The sequence below is a fragment of the Python bivittatus genome, unplaced genomic scaffold (genome assembly GCF_059951505.1).
Source record: "Python bivittatus isolate LINGU-HERP-01145 unplaced genomic scaffold, Pbiv_v1 ctg000400_np1212, whole genome shotgun sequence".
Lineage (NCBI taxonomy): Eukaryota > Metazoa > Chordata > Lepidosauria > Squamata > Pythonidae > Python > Python bivittatus.
The window spans coordinates 9202032-9223697 of record NW_028277073.1 but is presented as its reverse complement, the minus strand read 5'-3'; the positions used below and the strand labels follow the sequence as shown (position 1 = coordinate 9223697).

General features: G+C 37.8%; 1 protein-coding gene across 6 annotated transcripts in view; it reads right to left on the bottom strand.

Annotated features, from left to right (window-relative positions):
- The window catches only part of PCDH15 (protocadherin related 15), a 435688-nt gene that overhangs the window by 273661 nt on the left and 140361 nt on the right, over positions 1–21666 (bottom strand). For all 6 annotated transcript variants that reach the window (XM_088144402.1, XM_088144401.1, XM_088144400.1 and 3 more), the window contains exon 5: positions 9000–9155. In XM_088144402.1, the coding sequence (XP_088000528.1) occupies positions 9000–9155 (156 nt within the window). The remainder of the gene's footprint in view (positions 1–8999; positions 9156–21666) is intronic.

The window sequence follows — 21666 nt, the reverse complement described above, 5'->3', positions numbered from 1 at the left end:
ATGAACGGTCAGAGTGTGCTTGCCCCTGCACCTCTCTGAACTGAGAAAGGCAGTATTTTCCCATCTGTTCCTACGGGACGAAAAGGATCTGCCTCAACCTCCACAATGCAGCTTTGCAAAGATCTGAAACTCGGTGTTCAAAAATGTTGCCTCTGAGATATAAAGAGGGAATCCAGATGGCTTTCCCATTTCCAGGGAGAAAGAAGTCCACTGCTGTGCTTGACTGTGGAGGGAGGAAACTCATTTTCAGAAGCTCAAGTCTTTCTGAGTGCTGATCTTGTCATCTCTCTCTGGGAACAAGAACCTCAGACCTGGGGGGAAGATTCTAGGAACAGAAAAGGGGCAGAATGGCTAAGGGAGACTCAGAAGGGCCACATATACTGTATAATCTTCACAGGCAGCTTGCAATATTTTTACATTAAAAACACTGACTTAATCAGCTATATGTAGAATATTTTGATGTAGTTCAATTTTAATAATTTCAATTATTGAAAAGGGAGTAGCTGAAACAATAAATGCATTAAATTCATGGACATACGATCTTTGTGTGTGTATGTGCCTTTGAGTCAGTCTTGACTCCTGGAGACTGCCTGGACTTGTTGCTTCAGTTTTCCTGGCAAGGTTTTTCAGAAGTGATTTGGCGTTGCCTCCTTCCTAGGGCTGAGAGAGAGTGACTGGCCCAAGGTCACCTAGCTGGCTTTGTGCCTAAGGTGGGACTAGAACTCATGGTCTCCCAGTTTCTAGCTTGGTGCCTTAACCACTACACCAAACTGGCTCTCTTTGACATATGATCCTATTATTTTAGTCTAGACAGCCACTGCTTGGGACAGTCTCTCCTCAGAAATGGGAAAAATAACTGGCAATGTTCTGGCAGTAGAAGCTGATTTTTGGCTACATTAAGACTGCACTGTTTAACATGGTCAGCATTAAGGTTTTTTTTTTTTCTTTTTTTCAAAAGCCTCCAGAAACTTCAGTTGGACTACACTGTGCCAAGTAAGAGAGACGGTCAGAATCTGGGTTGGGAGACCAAGTCACACATATTTTAAAACTGCAACCATTACCAACAGTAAGCTCAAGGACCATATACACATAAACATATTGGATCCATGGTACTTCATGGCAGGGCAAGGAATCTGTGGCCCTTCAGAAACTGTTGCATTGTGACTTGAACACATAACCTTTAAGACTGTCTCTTACTATGTAAGAGGTAAGCGGTGTGTGTGTATTAGTGCCTTTTGGAACTGATTACTTGTATTGCAAAATGGCTGCCATGTTTGTGTGTGGGGAAAGACAAATGTATTCAGAAAACATTTCATTTATTAGAAAGAAAACTGATGTTGTTGTGGCCCATCACTCCATCACCTTACTAACTCAACAGAATCTGCCTCAGTTAGCTTATAATTTATCTTAGTTATCTGTCACTCCTTGCTGAATGTATGCCTATTTTTATTTTGCATTACTCAGATCTTCTTGCGTGCTGATTTTCAAAAACTACCTGTCTTATTTACCAAATACAACTTTTGCCCAGAAGCAAATTTCTGCCGATGGATCACTTTTACCTAATATACAAAAAAATTATCTGTGGAAAAGGAGCTGATATATAGCCACAAGGCAAGGGATTAGGAATCCAGGTAAAGCTTCTGCATCAGCACTGTCTATCTGTGGACACAACAGAAGGCCTTCCAAAGTTCATTAATCTGAAACAAATGGTTTTAGTGTATGAAAAGCATATTTGTGCTTCGGGAAGTAATTGTCATATCTGATACTGCAAATTTCTAGTAATGTTTTGTTAAGTGGCATGCTATACAAAGGTCAAGACTATATTGAAAGGAGATTCTGGATATACAGAAATCCAAGAAAACTCATGATTGTTCCTCCAGTTTTAAAACCATATTCATCCTCTCCCAATCCAGTTTCACTTAATATATATTCAGCATATAGGTTGAATAAATAAGAGGAGAATATACAGCCTTGTTGCACTCCTTTGCCAACCTGGAACCGGTCTGTTTTGGCATGTTCTATCTGAAGTGTGGATAGTTTTTTTCATGAAGACAGTGAGATGTTCTGGGATTCCATCATAAACGTAAAGGATAAGATAATTGTGTGAAAGCCACATCTATAATAACTATTACAAAGATAGTTTTATATAACAAATTACTATGCTGTAACAATTAGTTCATTTTTTAATAGAATGCTGTAATAGACAATTGCTGTGTTTTAGTAATCAATCATGTAATCAAAAAACCTTCAACAGATATATAGAATGGTCTTATTATATTCTCATTCATATAGCACTTTGTTACCACATTCTTTCAGTGAAATATTGTAAAATAGCTTGCAAACTATTTTTCCCTTTGAAGGGTAGAGACTATTAGTGAAAGATAGATAGATAGATAGATAGATAGATAGATAGATAGATAGATAGATAGATACACACACACACACACTATAAATAGCCTAGAGTTTGTTCTTTCTGATTATTTTAAAATAAATGCATGCATGCATGAATGAATGAATGAATAAATAAGGGAAGGACTGCTGTAAATCATTTGTGTGATTTTTTAAAAAATATATTCCTTAAACTCTTATCCAATTTGAAAGATACATACTAGCTTCCAACACTAAACAGTGCATTAACTTTAGAAAGTAATTGACGACATTTGTATGAAGCTATTATTGCACCTCAGCCAACTCACCAACACATCATATTAAGTGTACACAATGTATAGGATAAATGAATGATAGTTTCATTTAAGCAAGAGTATTTTTGCGATTTCACAAGTATCCATCTATTAAGCCATCCACTTTAGCAGAAAACAACTTAGAGGAGAGCAGAAAAATGAGAACAGATACTGTAGATTAAATGTTTGTTTCCATCCCCTCCTGATAATCCTAACTAATTTGCACCCATAATTAATTTCTGAGCTCAGAAACAGTCCATTCCTTCCCCTTCCCACCTCCATTTGCATAATTCTCCATCATAGCAAATCAGCCACTCAGAGCGGGATAAGTAAATACACCATGTTCTTATCAACTAATTGAACTGACCAGGGCTTTAGAGTAACAAATACATTAATGGAATTTGGGGAGGCATGTTCTAAATTTTCGTTAGTCTGCAGCACCACAGAAAACAATCTGCAGTTACTTTTCAATGAACCAAGAAGATAAATTAAAATTACTGACCAAGACTTGGCAGTACCAAAGTAGTTTTCAGTAATGAAGGCCAATAAAAATGTCAGAAGGTGCTATGCATTATTAAGAGTGAGATAGAAATTCTTGCCCTTTGCCATTTAGCTTTGGGAGACTTGAGTAGAGGTGAGATGCATAATTGTTTTACAGCTTGTCATCTGCTAATGCCAGAAGCCTCAATGATCAAAACTCCTTTCTTCCTTCTTTCTTTCTTTCAGTCTCTCCAAAATTCATATATCAGCTATCTGCCAAACTCCAGAAGTTTCATAGATGTGGCAGTATATTTGTACCAAACTGAAACCACACAGTAAACATTAACACCAAATCAAACGCAATACTCAAAATACAACTTACAACAGTTGAAGGCAATTCCATAACGATAGATAATAATCCAGCCCAAAAACTGGTTGGAAGACCATGTATTTGCTGATCATTCCCAAGGAAGAGGGGCATCCAAAAGTCTCATTCTGGGCTCCTGCACCCACCTACCCACACACCCACCGGCAACTTCCCAGGGTGAAGGAATCCATAACATCCACACCCAGGCTGTACAAACAGAACGGGGAGATTCTACCTGGAGAAGATAGTCCTGAAGTACCTTGAGCCCAAGTTGTATAGGGGTCGAGACCTCAATACCAGCACCTTGAACTGCATTCTAACAGACATTAGAAATGACAGTGGCAGTGCAATGTCAGTGTCATCTTGCTCTAACCCATCAGTATGCAGCCTGCTGCACTGTATAGTAAGTGCAGTTTCTGGGTGGTCTTCAAGGACAGCTACAGAACATGACAGTCACCTAATTCAGAGGCACTGAGGGCAAGAATTCTTGTCATTAAGACCTCCTGCTCAATATTTGCTTAACAAAGTTATATCTTTTAGATGACTGACATTCTTCTACTTACCTAAAGCAGATTTATTTTTCCAATTTTTTTTAATGTTTATTTTTACATCATAGTCCTTTGATAATGAAAAATAGTACTAGACTATACAATTATAGGATTTTGAGGTATCAAATAAACAATTCCTTGTAACTGAAACATGAATGCATTTGTGTGTCTGTTTATAAACCGAATAATCCAGAATTTGCTTATGTTAGGTAGTTCTCTTTCCTAGAAAATATAGTCTTTATATAATTCTCAGGTATTCGTTCAGACTATTACCTTCTTATGAAAAGAAGCAACCTATCAATTTCACAAAGTACCTTGAAGTTGCAACCAGGGAAAATGCTGCAAACAACTGAATATGTAATTATTTTACAAGACAACTGACAAAAGGGATTAATGATGCCATACATTACTAGCAAACAAACATTTCCTGCTTCCAATAGAGAAGCTGGATAAATTTAAAATAAAAAGAAGAGCTAGTGTGAAATAGTGGCTAAGGCAGTGTTTCTCCACCTTGGCCACTTTAAGATGTATGGACTTCAACTCCCAGAATTCCCCAGCTAGCATGCTGGCTGGGGAATTCTGGGAGTTGAAGTTCACACATCTTAAAGTGGTCAAGGTGGAGAAACCCTGGGCTAGGGTGTCAAATTAGCATCCTGAAATTCCAGGTTGAAGTCCACTCTGAGCTAGAGAAGCTCCATTGCATGACTTTGAGCCAAATCACTCATAGGATTGTTGATCTGGGGCAAAAATGGGAAGAGGATGTGCTGTACAGGATGTGTACAGCCGCCTGAACTGCTGGAAGAAAAGCAGAATTTAAATCTAGCAAATAAATAAATAAATAAATAAATAAATAAATAAAATATCTACATATGAAATACAGGAATTTTAGAAATCCTCTTTAGTATGTATTAATCTAGCTTCCTCTGAAGGGACCCATTATTTTCATAAACTGAATATACGTTAGTTATTTAGTTATGGCTTATTAGGGAGAGTATATGTCTTATTTGTTACTATAAATAATTATTGCACACTAACATGGCACTACTTTACACAAGTTATGATTAGTTACTGAACTACCATAACGAAGATAAAAAGAGTAATTACTTGAAAATAAAGAAAAGTAAATTATAGATTATTTTAATCTAGAATTAGCACATGAATTGCTGCACAAACTGAATATAAGTACTATTTCTGCCAGAAAAGGAAATCACAACAAAAACAAAAGGCTTTAAAAAATTACATTTATTTTAATAGTTAATATGGCTCCAAAGCAAGGAAGAAATACATCAATTTCACATACCAGTAGAATAGAGAATGCCTTAATTTAAATCTTGGCTTGTATGCAATCATTTAATATTTACAGGGAGAGCAAGAGCTCATCAATTTTTTGTCTAACGTGTTGAATAATTTCCCCAATAGTTTTTATTATTCAAAACACATCAAAGACTGTTAAAGTTAGCATTTAGGGATACTGTATTATATACAGATAAGTGTGATCAGTAACGAATGCATTTTCCCCCTCATCATAAAATTCTTGTGAAAACAAAATCAATAATCCAATGGATTACTAAAAACATATCAATAAAAGCTTTCTTATTTTCACTTGCTAAATAAAACAAGTGGCTTTAACTTTTCCTCATGCAACATATCTTTGCACTATTTACCATTTTTATTGCTTTTCTGGGTGAGGCTCTGCTGTATCCCATGTAATGATCTTGTTAAGCTTTTGTTTGCTAGACCAATGCATGTTAATTCGTTTGATAATGTTATTACTGATAAATCTTTATCAGAAACTACGGAAAATCAATCCAATCATCTATAAAGGGGAATATCTACCTACCTACCTACCTACCTACCTACCTACCTACCTACCTACCTATTTATCTATCTATCTATCTATCTATCTATCTATCTATCTATCTATCTATCTATCTATCTATCTATCTATCTATCTATCTATCTTATCCATCCATCCATCCATCCATCCATCCATCCATCCATCCATCCAGGTAGACAGCTAGAATGAATGTCTTCAGACTTCTGTTCAACCCCTTTTCAGGGCTCATGAGCTATTTTTACTTTAGAGACTACAAGTTGTATATAGATGGCAAATATTGAACTGTTTGCATTAAGGATAATTAGAACTTAAATATAACCATTTATAATAATCTCAGCTGGTAGTATTACCTATCAACCTTATCTGAGCTCTGAAGCAGGATTGGATGTGCTTAGTATTTGTATGGGTGACTATCAGAGAGCCCAGGACGGAATATGAAAAGGCATCCTGGAAACAGATCCTGGAAACCACTGCCAAGAAAACTTCAAAGATGGATTCATGTATTCTCCAGGTATCAAGCTTGACATAGGACTGCATTTTGCAACAACAAACAAAGGCAACAGCCACAATAATATTGTATGATAATTTTTTAAATAAGCTCCCAAAAGGGACAGTAATACACCACAGACACTATATACACCTTCTATCTGATTGTCTATCTTCACAATAATGATACGTTGGCTAAAGATATCCAACAAGCTTGACATAACTCAGCCTTGAAAGCATAAGGGTGCCACATTATTCAGAAGGGTAGTGTGCCTTTGTGGAAGGTTGACTCTGGCTACCTCTGGGTGTGCAGGGACAAAAAGGTTAAGTCATAGTGCTGTGCTCCAGCCTTTCAGCTCATTCAACTCTCCAGACTGCAACACCATCTCCTCAACCTAAGGCATGGTCCCCATCTTCCCAGCAAAGCACGGTCTTTGTGACAGGGCCAGGGGTGCCCACATGCGAAAAACAGGCAGAGCTTCGATTGCACATCATGGCTGCTATCTGACTTTTCTGACCATACCCTACCAACACCCTGGTAAGAGCCCATTCTCTTGTCTTGTCTGTCCTCTCACTGCTTGCCTGGGTCTCCAGTTCCTTCAACTTTTTCTGAAACAGTAGTTCCTGATCAATTGTATTTTAACTTTGTTTTAACTTCTTTTGTCTCCCTTTTGTATCTGCTTCCACATCACAGTTTCTATAATTCCTCTTTAGTGAGAGTGAGTGAAGCCCCCGTGGAGTCTTTTTTATGTTCTAGTCTGTTTTTTGTCATCTTGCTGTCTTTATTCCTTATTTTTTTGTTTCTGATTGTATCCTTTTTAAAACGTTTTTATTTGTGAGCCGCCCAGAGACACTGGGAGCCAGGTGGCACACACATTTAATAAACAAACAAACATAGTTTAAAATAATAGCTTAAAACCTCAATATTTAAGGGAATCTCCCCCCCCCCAATATATATGCATGAAATTAAAGGTATACTAGGAGAAGGGGGTTAGTTTGTCTTTCTATTGTGTTTATGGGCAGTAATGTATTATGAGTTCCTCTGGCTATAAATATGTAAAGTAATACAATTACCGAAATTCATGGTGCAATGGAATATGTGTGACAGTAAGGGAAGGAAAGCTTCTTTGTTTCAGGAATTGTGAACTTATCCTAACATTTGTAATCCAGGGAGAAACTCATTGCTAGATGGTCTATTATGGTAACCAAGGAAGAGTGAAGATTTTCATTTGATTTACATGCTTCCAGCCTACCCCACAGAATCTAAAGAAGCATTCCAGCCGAACAGACAGATCAGGCTTTTTGTAAAATGGAATAGAATTGTAATATGTAATATAGTTACACCTCAGCTGTATGGCCATTTGGCAGATCTGGATGCAAGAGATAAAATTTGAGTTTGGACATCACTCACAGTTAATGACAAAGCCCACTGTTTCTGATGCGCTCTAGAGAAGTGACATAATTGGTGGCATTTATCTCAGAATCAGAATCTTTACTGCTTTCAATAACCTGTCTATAAAACACTTGGATACATAACACTGAAATTGATTAAGTTAACAAGTTAGCTAATTAAGTAACAGATTTGTCAATCAAACTTCTGTACAGATTACATATTACATGACAGAATTTGGCTACACTTATGGAATTAGAGATATCTGAATCCTAGAGTAAAAGATTTAAATAGAACTAATCAGAGTGACCAGGATATTTAATTAGTTGTGGAATTAGTAGCTTTTATGTATTAGTGTGTTTGTGTCTATAGATGTATTTGTGTGTATGCGTGAATATTACATGTATGTGCTAATTATAATTCACATTTCACATATTCTAACAGCCACCATACATGATAAGCAATCACTCATTTATGTTCTATGCTTCCTGAAAACATATGGGTTTGACATTTTGTAGTGATCAACAATTACTTACTCCAGAAACTATATTAATTTTGTCTATTCTAAAAGGTAACAGTTGTTCCTATTAAGTTTGCAGTCAGAAGGTGTTTCCTTGTGGAATAATCCATGCCACTTGGGCTGCTTATAAATCTAACTTTATATCAATTTACATCATTTACATAATTACATCATTTGTTATGCAAATGACATAAATTGCCACCAGTGATGTAAATTACATAATGATGCAAATGATATAAATTATATGATTATGTAAATTCAGATTTAACCAATATTCAGGTTGAACACATATTCCTTTCCTCCCAAATGGTCTGCTAAATCAAGGTTTTATCACACTTCATTTTCATCTTGCCCATAGATTGTTCAGAATTCTTTTTGTTGTACTATTTTATATAATTATGGCAGTATGATCTGAATGGATTGGATTGGATTCACTTGTTTATTTAATTTAGGGATCCTGCATGAAGCAAGTTCTTCAGAATCAACTGGAAATAAATAAATAAACCTTAATTACTGCTTGTTACTTAAGCAAATAAAGTTGCTGTGTGGAAACACATTATATTCCAAACAATGATCCATAAAAGAAAGAAAGAAAGAAAGAAAGAAAGAAAGAAAGAAAGAAAGAAAGAAAGAAAGAAAGAAAGAAAGAAAATAAATATTAGTAGTAACAATATGAATAACAAAACTCACCTCATTCACTGCGACATAGTATTGTTCTTGCTGGAACTGGGGAGAGTTGTCATTTCTATCCCTTACCACGATCCGAACTTCATGGTAGATAACAGTTCCTACTTTCCGATTAATGCATTGGACTTGGACCACAATAGATTGAATGGACACTGGTGGCTGTAGAGCAGAAAAAAATAAAATCATAAGTACTTTTAAGTAGCATCTGTATCTTTGGAGTAGGTATCTAATTTCATCATGAGGAGTAAAGCCCATTAGTTAATTGAGCTTGTTCCCAGATCAGTGTATGTAGGCTTGTAGTTTGTAACAGTAACGCTTGGCATCTGTTATGTGTCTTAATCATAGTATATATCAGATATAAGTATTGTACCCCACCTTATATTATATACCTATACAACATTTTATAATATAAGATAATTGCTACATTACAACAGTTCAGAAGCTGTAGGCTAGATCCAGATAAATGTCAAAGTCACATTTTGCTTTTAAAGAATCTGAGTGAGTTTAATCTGTCTTCTGTTTCATGAAAAACTTACTAATTATATCAGAATGCAAACTGGACTTATATCCATTGATGCTAAATATTACAGGAATTAATAGAAGAGAATATGTGTAGCTTAGGGTTGAACTGTGGACTCCTTGGGGTTCTCTGAGCTTGGTTGTTTTGTTGCAAACATTTCCTTACCCATCTAGGTAACTGAAGATGTTACCTAGCCAGGTAACAAAACATTTGCAGGAAAACAACCACGTTCAGAGAACCCCAAGGAGTCCACATTACAGGAATTGGAAAAAAACAAACAAACTAAGCTTAGAACTTGGGTAGGACATTATGGGAAATCCCGGGGCTGTAGGCTAGGCTGGAAAATTGTGTGTGTGTGAGGGGGGGAGACACCCCAGAAGAAGGCTGCTCAGCCAAAAAGAGTATTTATCTTTCACTACATCATATGACGTAATGAATGTGTGTTGGGAGTCTTGAAATTTGCTAGGAAAACAAGCCTGTTATTTGGTTGTGAAGCCTAACTAGACAGCTACTAGATATATTCATGAATGTGAAACCCCTCTCTTGTTTTTAATATGGCACAATGTTGCCCCTAAAGCATCTGATAAACTGACTCATGCTAAGAGGTCTGAAAAAAATGAAATTTGACTGTTCTTTCCCGCCAAAAGCCTTCTTATATAACCCTACTTACATAATGGTACAATTGGTGAAAACTAGACTGCATTTTGATTATTCTGTCAAGCATTGTTAAGAACATCGATTTAGCCATGAGATAATTTCTGATTTCTGGGTATACCCTAGATATCAGAAAGGGAACTTTCAGCATGACCTAACCAAAAAAAAAAAAAATCAGTCTTTCCCAAAAGACTGGCTTTCCTTTGTCTTCTACAGTCTATAAATCTGAAATCATGCTCAGAAAAAAAGAGAGAAGGCATATGGAAGGTCTGCCTATCAGTATTGAAGCAGGAAGGCAAGTGGTATCTCTCCTTGGCTGGACTGATTATATTAATTTTACAGTAAAATCTAGTTTTTGTAGATCATGAGTCAGTGGATTTAATGAACATAAATAGAATTCAGACCCTACCCAGTCAGTGAATAAGAGTCTGTTGTTTGGCAAAGGAGTAAAACAATTCTATGCATATGTAAGCATTGTAGCACTGTAATGCATGGGGTACTGTGTGTTTTCACTTTTGCTGAGATTTGGAATACTATTTATTGTAAGATTTTTTTGTGAATCTATTGCTTATACAATAGTTAATGACTCATGGCTTCAAGGGGAGGGTGGTTAAAAAAAGAAAGAGTAAATTTCAATGTAAAACAATAGAGTTGATTAGCCAATAGAAGAGAATATAGATCAGTACTGCCTTCTACACATGTATAAGAAGAGTATGGTGCAAAGAAACAAACCATGTCAGTTATTTGTTCAACTTAAGAAATAAGTATGTATATATTCTTTATGATGGAATTTCAGTTAAAAAGCTGAAATTGTGGCAAGAAAAAATAATGGCCACAGGAACAGCACTCAGTAATGTGTGCACCAGAAACCTCCATGGAGGTTTCCATGAAACAGTCCTGAAATGGTGTGTTAAGCCATTCATAAGGTGTTAACATACACATAGTAGACTGACCATGTGAAAATAAGTTTTAAAGCAAGTGATGGATGGCTTTGGTGATTTTATAAATGGCATGGAATCATTAACAAACAAATTGTCAATAAATCATTGAATATGGAGAAGCAATGGAGACTTGCAGGGAAAGTTTAAACAAACTAATCTAGGACGAAGGCATCATACTGTCAAAATTTACAATGCAAAAGAGACTGGTTTGTTCTAACATTAGATTCTTGAGAACACTCCGGCATTTAGATGTAAAAAATCAACAGGACGTAGATAGGCATGAAATGGGTCTCATTGTTACTTTGTGTAAATGCCACTGCATTGCATAGATTAACGTCAGTCATTGTTGCCAAGTCACATTATTCAGAAATGTTAAAAGGCATTATGCATCAACTGCCAGCATGGATTCACAGAAGATATGGTCTATGTCAACACTTTTTCAGGAGCAGTTCTTCAATCACTTTGTTCCAGAAGTCAGAAGAATTCCAAATGAGATGCTGAAACTATGTTTCTGCTCATTATTTGGAAAATAATGTGCATACAAGATGGAACATTTAAGTGTGCATTTTGTCCAAAAATACAATATAGTCATTCAGCCTTGAACCAGGGCGGCATTCCACCAACGAAAAGACTTTATACAAAGACATTTTTTGAGGAGGTGAACTAATAGTTGGTTGTGTTGGAGGACAAATCTGATAAGGAAAGTGACACAAGATGGCCGTAAACACTTCAGAATGTATAACTTTAAGCCATCAATCTTCACTTTGCTACAGCTTGGAAATGAGTCAAAATTTCAATATTGCAGCTGGATAGCCAAATTTCTTTGCAACATTGACATAGACTCATAGTTTGTTTATTAATATTTATAAGGCTACCCAACTCAACATGTGTGACTCTGGGCAGTGTACAGCATTAGAAACAAAAACAAAAAACCAATAACCCCCCTCAAGAAAAAAAATCCACCCCCCACATCATATACTGTAACATTCAACATATACAATATATAGATGTAAAATACAAAATATAAAATATAAATATAGTTTGAGGGATCTGAAGTCAGTTATTACTACAGCATCATACAGAAAACTGGGAAAGAGGGAGAAAATGAGGACAACACTTTGCAGTGGCTAGAGGAAGATGGATTCCAGGTTTTGACAGAAAGTGAGATAGCCATAGAGGCTACTGCTGGAAGTTGAGAGCAATGAAGGAAAACTGACTAGTCCCCAGTCAATCTGTCCATGTTGAAATCACATCTGATGGTCATAAAGTCCAGCCTTATTATTCTTCCTTCCAAGTTTTTAGAGGGAGAATCATATAGAAGCAGCACACTTCCAAGATTCAGTTAAAACCAAGCAGACATCCAGTATCAACATCATGACAAAATCCTGCACCTCCACAGCAGATGATTCCCATTCATTCCAATAGAAGAGAATATATGTAAGTCAGGGTTGAACTATGGAGTCTTTGGTGCTCTCTGAGTTTGGTTGTTTGCTTGTAGTTGTTTCATTACCCAACTAGGTAACATCATCAGTGCCTTTCCTGTGTTCTTCTGGTCTGTGGTATGATTGTCTATGTTATGTTTTATTGGGTCTCTGTGGCAAGTCCTGTGGTTTTAAATGCTGCTTCTAAGGCTGCAAAGAATCCTGATTAGCTTCATCTATGTTATAGTTGAGACCTTTCTGGAGAATATTGTGTTCTGCAGTGGATAGTGGATAGTGGACAGTTGGACATGTTGACTACCCATTTGGGTACCTCTTTGTTTCTGGGGTATAGCTGGAGCAGTTTGGTTGGAGTTTGGTTTTCCTTTTTCCAGCTTGTCTTAGAGATATAGTCGTGATGGTGGTTGTCAGAATTTTTGTGTGTTCTGGGGTCATGGTTCATTCCAGTTGCTCCTTGAGGTTATCTATGGTGTGCTGGTATTTGTTTAATCTGAGGTGAACATCCACGATCATTAACTGTATCATTTTTTGGCCCCTTTGTTCAGCTATTTTCCATCCAGATGGGCAGTTTATTGGAGGTTGTATCTGATGCTGGTGGGCAGGGTATGCTGTCATGGGCATTCATGCAGATAGAATAGTTGTTCTTTGGTGGAGGTTTGCATACATGCAAATTTCTCCCAGTTGTGTGCTTTCTGAAGCATTTGATACCCATATATGGTTTTAATAGAAAACAGTATCTGTAGCTTGGGGTTGAACTGTGGAGTCCTTGGTGCTCTCTGAGCTTGGCTGTTTGTTTGCAGATGTTTCATTCCCCTACTAGGTAACATCATCATCAGAGAGCACCAAGGACTCCACAATTCCAATTCCTCTTTTAACAGGTATTTGGCTTTAATGGACACCCCTTCTCCCCCAAATAGATTTACAGTCTTTGGAATCCTGGGACTGTTGGCTTCCCTTGTTTCCCTATATTTCTGAATAAACTCTTTTTTATAGCCAAAGATTCGGTGGCATTCCTCATTAAGAACTCCCCCACATGCAAGACTGCATAGCTGCACAGCTGCCTCTTACATTTCAGGAGCAGCAACAGGTTTATTAAAGTCTGTACTTAGCCAGGAAATTCCAACCCACCTTCCTTTCTATTTTACTATGGCTGGTAGAAGAGTTAAGAATTTCCCAGCTAGACAGACTGGGGTGGCAGGGGGTGGGGGGTGGGGAGGAGCCGAGGAGGTTCAGTTTCAGTGGTTGCAGCCTGTTATAAGTATTTTTTTCCCCAAAACTGAGGAATTTCGGAATTTGTAATCTTCCAACAAAATTTAAAATTATTTCCTTTCCTGGTTTATAACAAAGAGGCATCACGACTTAGCACAATGTGTGAATTAGGCCATGATCTCTTCTCTTTCTGTGGAGCTAAAATAATTTATAGGACTTTTGATCAGCTTTTCCTCTGGGAGAAGATCCATTTCCTAGATCATGTTAACTGTGATCCAACAGTTAGTCAGTATTGTAAAGCTATGCAGTTACTTCATTATGTCAACGAGGTTTTTAACTTTATTTTCAGCTTTGTTGGAAAAAAAAAAGCAATTGCAGTTTTAGTTTAATGATGAATGAATAAAGATTAAGAACTTTAGCAACTTGTTGACAACTATTACACCACAATTTCAAGTCAAGATAGATTTTATTATAAAGATTTTTCTTCTATGATTTAGTTTTTATGAGTAATGTGTAATTCCAATGTCAGTTCCTAGAGAATTTGGAATTACTCTGGCTATATTTCTACTGACAGAAATAAGAAAAAGAGAAAAGCACAGAGGACCTAATGGATAAAACTGAAGATCAATCAAATCCAGATTTCTTCACTCAGCAGTGACTGCGCTGATACATCTGGGAATCCTACCAGCAAGGTAGAAAAGCAATTGTGCTCTCTAATTGCTCAGCAGCAACTGACACTAACTTTTAATGTAAAGTTTCCTACATAGATCCTTTCTTTATGGATTCATCAAGTTTGTTCATTTACGCCACTTTCCATGACATCATTAGGAATGTATTATAGAATGGGTAGTTTTGCACGAAAAGAAACATTCTTTAAACTGCTCTGGATTTACCACTCATCAATTTCTTTGGAGAACTTTACACAGTACCAGAATGAAACATTTTCTCACTATTCCTTCTATAATGCCCATTGTTTTACAAAGCTCCATCATTTCCTACTTCATTTTTTTTTTTAATCTAAAGCCCCAAATCTTCAACACAGATGTTCCTGTCTTTGAACCTTTGGTTTGTTCTTTTCTATCCCTTTTCCAGACCTATGACATTTGTTCTGGGACATAGCCATAAGAAATTGTATTCTAATTATGGCACTTACACAGTTTTCCATAAAGCATTATGATAGGTTGGTGGGAAAGCACATATTTAATACAAAAAACTTCCCAGTTTCTTTCTAAGGTACAAAAAACCGGCCATTTAAAATTTTAAAAAGTTATTTGCAGTGTGCAAAATTAGTGAGTTAAATGGTCCCATGTTCAGTCATAAAGGCTTCACTGGCACCCAGTAGATTTCCAGTGCAATTCAAGGCAGTACTTTTCACTTTTAAAGCCCTACATAGCATGGGGTCAGATTACTTGTGGGAGCATCTATCCCTGACGGTTTCTCCCCATCTTACTAGATCCAGCAGAGTGGGAATACTCAGGTCTCCTTGGTGAAGCAAGTCACCTAGTGGGGCTTAGGAAGTTTGCCTTTTCTGTTGTGACACCTGTCTTATGGAACACCTTTCCCAACCCTACCCTCACCCTCTGAGATTTAAACGCCTCCAACCTTGTTGGTCTTCTGGAAAGCTGTGTAGACCTGACGTTTCCTCCAAGCACTGGGGTTGAAATTTTAATGGAGCCCAGTGTGAGCGTATGGGATATGTTGATAAGGTATTTCCTATACTGTCTCAGTGTGGCTCTTTTAATTGACTTTTGTGCTGTTTTTATTTTTCTGGCTTTTATTGCCTAGAGTTCCAGTGATAGATGGGCAGCCATATACATTCGTCGAATGAATGAATGAATAAAAATGACAGACTTATGTATTTGTTGGTTGAATAGTGAAGATCTTAAAACTCTGTCTTCTAAAAACATTCATAGTTTAGTATATTTAGTAATATACTAAAATTTAATTGAGATAATTCTTGAATCCAAATGTCTCATTATTAGATTTTCACAGCCGGGTAAGATTCCATTGGTAAAACAGCAAAGCTGGAATTTCTTGGCAAGAACAGTCTTACTTTGATTATTTTGAATCTCTTCCTTGAGAATTTAAAATTTATTTTACTCTCCCCTTCCCATTAGTTACCATTACCATTCCATAAGAAGGCACATTCTCTTTTATTGCATTTGCCTTTTTCTTTCTCTCTGCCACTGAATAAAATGCTCAAGCTGTTGAAATCAAATTGAAATGCACTGGTTTGCTCTTCAGATAAAAATGAATAGTGAAGATCTTAAAAGCCTGTCTTCTAAAAACATTCAATAAATTTCTTTTGAAAATAGATTAATAAAACAAAAAATCAGGGATCTGGAGCTTCACTTCCTAACCAAATGCTTCAGGGCTTCATCAGCTCACTGAAGAATACAATGTATATCCTGGAGCCCCAAAAGTCAAGGAAAGATAAAGAAATAAGGGAAGTGATTGACAGCAGACAGAAGCTGCAGGCGTGGCCAGAGGGTAGAAACACTTTCGAGTTACTTAGTAGTTCCTTTAGTTATGGTGCACACATTCACAACATGGCTGCTTTTGTGAAGAGAATAAAATTGTATGGACTACACTGTCAGATGGAGAAACTCTTGAAAATATCTGTTCACTTCCTAAGTGAAATAAAATACTGAAAAGATGCATTTTGAAATGTCATAGGTTTTTTTTTCCAGCCAAAAGATGAATTAATAAGCATTTATGAGTTGAAGTCCCATCACAGTATTACACAGGGAGAAGATAACATTGTTTGTGAACTTGGCAGAGAGGGAAGAAACAAGATATGAAAACATGTGGGGATTGTTGTCAGACTATTTTTGCCAGGCACATAATAAATCTCAATTATACAAATACTTCATCGCATGGTAAGAAACTTGCTTGCAGCAGGAACTCAAAGACATGACTAGACTAGATAATCTGCTTTATTGTCAATAAGAATAAAGCCATATACATCCAGAAAAATCTGCCTACACAGAAACAAAACATTGTCTGCTCCAGGGTTTAAATTCTAGGCTTTTTCTTCCTGTCTTTTTAATTCAATGGAAATTTGGCCATTCTCATCACTGCCTTGAGACTGGAAGACACCCGCTTAGTTTATTTAATGGTTCTGTTTTATCTGGGAGCAGCTGTTTCCTGCCTTACCAGTTTATACAGATAATCCTCACTTAACGACTGTTTGTTTAATGATGGTCCAAAGTCACAATGGCCTTGAAAAGGGTGTTTTATGGCCCATAAACCACTTCTGGCCATCATAAAATGTTGCACCGGCCCCATCACATGGCCGCATTTCAGGTGCTTGGCAATCAACTTGTCTTTATGACCAGTTGCCAAGCACCCTGCGGTCATGTGATCACCATTTGCAGTGATGGTGTTTAATAACAGTGTTTAATTTTTACCTTTTTACTGCTTAAGTAATATTTAAAAAGAACATATTTTTCAAAATATGGCTACTGCCGAGCTGTTTATGCATATTATCTAAAGTTGAACTGGTAAAATGATTGCAGCAATAGAGACCAAAGGTAGATGGCTCTATAGTGGGTTTACCAGGGCAAAGAAATTTGAATAAATACTAAATAGTAGATCCCAGCTGCAGATATATAGTGAGATTAATTTCCACAGATTTATGATGTTCTTTTATCCAGATCTTGCACAGTTTTTTTGAGTTAGTCAAAGAACTGAATAATTTGAATAGTTGACCCAGTCTCTGTTCTAGAGCATAAAAACATAAGTGATGCCCTGCTGGAAGTCCACTATTCTCTCAGCAGATGGCCATCAGAGGCAATCACACTGTCATCAAGGCTAATAGTCACTGATCCCCATGACTTCCATGAATTGGTCCAAGTCTTTTTTGAAGCCAGCCAAGTTGGTAGCTAGCTCCACATATTGTGGTAGCAGATTCCAAAGTTGAATCATCTCTCCCTCTCTCTCTCTCCCCCTCTCCTTTTATCAGTCCTGATTTTTCCAGGATTCAATTTCATTCAGTGACCTCTGGTTTTAGTATTTTGGGAAGGGGAAAATAGTTTCTCCTTGTCCACTTTATCCACACTATTCATAATGTTGTACACCTCAATCATGTCCTCTCTCATTTGCCTTCTTTCTAGACTAAAAAGCCCCAAACGTCACAAGCTTTCCTTATAGCGAAACTGCTCCAGTTTCTTGATCAACTTAGTTGTCCTCCTCTAAATATTCTCTAGCTCCATTATATCCTTTTTGAGTTGTGGTGACCAGAACAGCACATACTATTCCAGTTGTGGTCATTGATTGATTTACATAAGGGCATTGTGATATTAGCATCTCAACTTTCAATACCATTTCTCATTGTCCCTAAAATGCTGTTGGCCTTTTGTACAGTAGATGCACACTATGTCAACACCCTCATTGAACTATTTACCATTACTCCAAATCTCTTTTCTCATCAGTCACTGCTAGCTCCGATCCTATTAGCAAAGACAACATTGTTAATGTGGTTAAACTATTTAAAGGCAAAACGATCTTACATGAGATGCTCTCTCAAAAACTACCAATTTCACAGTACACTTAAGTAGACAGAAGGACAGGTGGTGGGATGGAGCAAGGAAAATAGAGGTGTAGCTTCCAGTTTTGCTAGCAGGGCTTCAAAACTAGAAATACTGATAAATGAATGTTGACTGCATTATGTCCTGCACACATGCACACACTATTACTATGTCTGACTCTGACTATAACTAGATAAAGTAGAAACATCTGAGAACATTTTGAAAATGTATAAAAAAAACCCTCTTCAACCACTTCATAAAACAAAGAAAATACAACATTAAACTGAGTTTCAGTAATGTTTGCTTACAATTTTATGGATTTTCTCACATGGTACTAGAGACTACAGGAGACACTGAGAGAAGTCTGCATAGGCTTGCAGACATCCAAAACTGCCATGATCCCATTTAATAAGAAGAAAGGATTACTGTCATCTAATTAAAAGTTTTTTTTTCCTTCTGTGTATTGTCGAAGGCTTTCACGGCCGGAATACGATGGCTGGCGTGGGTCTTCCGGGCTGTGTGGCCGTGTTCTGGAAGTTTTGTTTCCTAACATTTCGCCAGCATCTGTGACTGGCATCTTCAGAGAGCAGGAGCACAGACAGGAGCAGTTGTCTCTGTGCCCAGTTGTCAGTCCAGAACATGGCCACACAGCCCGGAAGACCCACACCAGCCATTTTTTTTTTTCTGTTTATAAAATGTTGGAAGTTATATTATCCAGTAGAATATAACAATGAAAACACAGATTGGCTCTTGATTAGGACCAACAAACAATTAAAAAGCACTTACTCTGTAGAACTCTTTTTTAGAATGTGTATAATGTTAAACAAATATAACAAAACCAAGGAAGACTGTAAGTGATAAAGCCTCAATGGGCCTTTAGCAATATAAATAGGCACTGGGCTGAGATGTAATGATAACCCATGACTGAGGGTTGAGGATTGGGTTTGAATTGTTTGCAGTTCATCTGTGGTGATTTTTCCCCTTGACCTGGCCATTTTTATTCTTGTTTTATCTTGTTATATTGTTTTAATCCTTGTAAGCTGCCCAGAGTTGTGTACCATAGAAATGGAAATAAATTATAAATAACCTCTCTAAATATATTTATAAATTAGAGATAAATACCACTATAGAAGTAGAAGAACTATTTTTAGGATTCAATAAATGGAATGAATGAAATGGGATCATGACGTGTGTGTTGGGGAGCAGGTCACTATTTCTCTCTGCAAAATATACTTGGGCCTTAGGTATCAGGTCGTTGTAGAGTTACAATGGCAATTGGGACTCGAATTTCCATTGCTAAGGGATATGGTCATAAAGCTCAATATCATGTGATCACATGGCACTCCTGGCACTCCCCATTGGCATTTTTAACCAAATCCCACTAGTTGTTAGCTGAGAACCAATCCAAGCCATTCCTGGGTTGGTCCCTCTCAGCCCCGAGCCTTGGTTCTTCCAAGGTAAGGGACTACCTCCCCTTCAACTCTCTCCAACAGCCTATTCCCCCTATCTCTGCCCTTTTGGCTGCCCTGCGCCCTGCCTTGCAGGGCAGCAAGCAGCCCCAGAACCTCCCAGCTCTAGGGCAGCTTGCTATGCTGCAGCTCAAGGGCTTCTTGGTATGCTGTGGCTCTGGGGCTGCAAGATGTTCCTGAGCCACAGTGCAGCACAAAGCCACAGCCTGGCCCAGCACCAAAGCAAGAAGCCCCAGCTGCCCCAGCCCAGCCCAGCACCGTGGCATGAAGCCTCAGCTGCCCCAGCCCAGCCAAGCCCAGCACTGTGGGACGAAGCCACAGCCACAGCTGCCCTTGCTGCCCTGCAATCTGAGGCCCCTGCCACCCTGTTCTGAGGCATGCCTGGCCTGGCCCTTCACAAGGTAGCTGCTGGACATGTGAGGCCTTCTTCCCCATGTCCCACAAGGAAACTACCGCATGTGACCTCAGGAAGAAAGACTCATGTGGCCAGCAGCTGCCTTGTGAAAGGCCAGGCTGGGCGTGCTTGGTCAGCAGCGGGAGGAAGAAGACAGCAAATGTCAGCTAGGGCGGCAGGGCTGCGGAGTGCAGGGGGCCAAAAGGGCATAGATGGGGGAAGATAGGTGGGTGCCAGCCTTGCAGGGCAAACCAGATAGGAAATATGACCAAATGAGCTAATTCTACTTTATTGTAAAGCTACATTGACAGAATCTTGCAAGTCTGAAAGTATATTTCTCCTCCCCACCCCATTTCCTTTACAGCCCAAGAAACTGGGGGGGGGGGGGGTGTCTCTTCTGAGCCTCTTGCCCCACTCACTATCCAGCTGTGGGCTATGCTGTCTCTTAGCTCTTAGCCTTGGTAGCATCTCTTTGCCCAGTCTCCCAAGGTCTTTCCCACATACCATTACAGCGGGTGGGGGAGTTGAAGTGCCCTTATGGTCATAAGTATGGGCGGGCTGCCAAGTGCCCAAATTTTGATCACATGACTGCAGGAGTGCTGCAATGGCTGTAACTTTGGGGACTTGGCATAAGTATCATTCATTCAGCATTGCTGTAACTTCAAACAGTCGCTGAACAAATGGTCGTAACTCAAGGACTACCTGTACTATAGTACTGTCCATTAACTATTCTTTGTAAAGGCCAGAAACAGCTAAACAGACACTCATTGCTATAGTTCAGAATATATTACCAGGAAAGTATGTGAACATTTCCTATGGAAACTCATAAAACTATATGAGCCTGGTTTGGTTAAAGGCAACAGTGAGACTGAAGAAGTGAACATTTGTACTACAAGCAATTTTTACAAACATTTTTCAGAATCAGCTCCAGCTTTCTTTTTAAAAAGTATAATTTATTCTGTACACAGTATGAATTTATGATTTGCAAACATTTCTCTTATAAGAGGAATAGCTAATTAGCAATCTGTGGCAAGATTACCCTCATCCAAGCAAATTTATTTGGCCACCAGCAGCTCAACCAAATTGCAATCAAGGTATGATAAACAAAAACAAAATTATTATTTCATTTATAAGGCAAATGAGAAATCAACATCTGTTCCTTTTTTCTCAGTTTCCTGGTGTATAGCAACAACTATTTTTCTTTTTCTGTCCTGTTGTTCAGTATAAATGTTTACTTTCATGCTTATGGGAAGATTCCTAGATGTATATTTTCACATTTCAACTCAATTTCTAAATGAGCTTCCCTGAACCAAACAAACAAAAATGATTTAGGGTAATATTGGTCAATTTTATATTTTTTGTTTGCCATATAATAGATTCGAGGGCCAGAACTCTCCAATCCCTTTTAGGATTAATCATGAAATTAATGAAATGATAATTAACTAGCAATAATATGCTTGAATAACATACGATCATGGAGAATGGAGGATAATTCTCTCTCTTTTTCCCCATAGT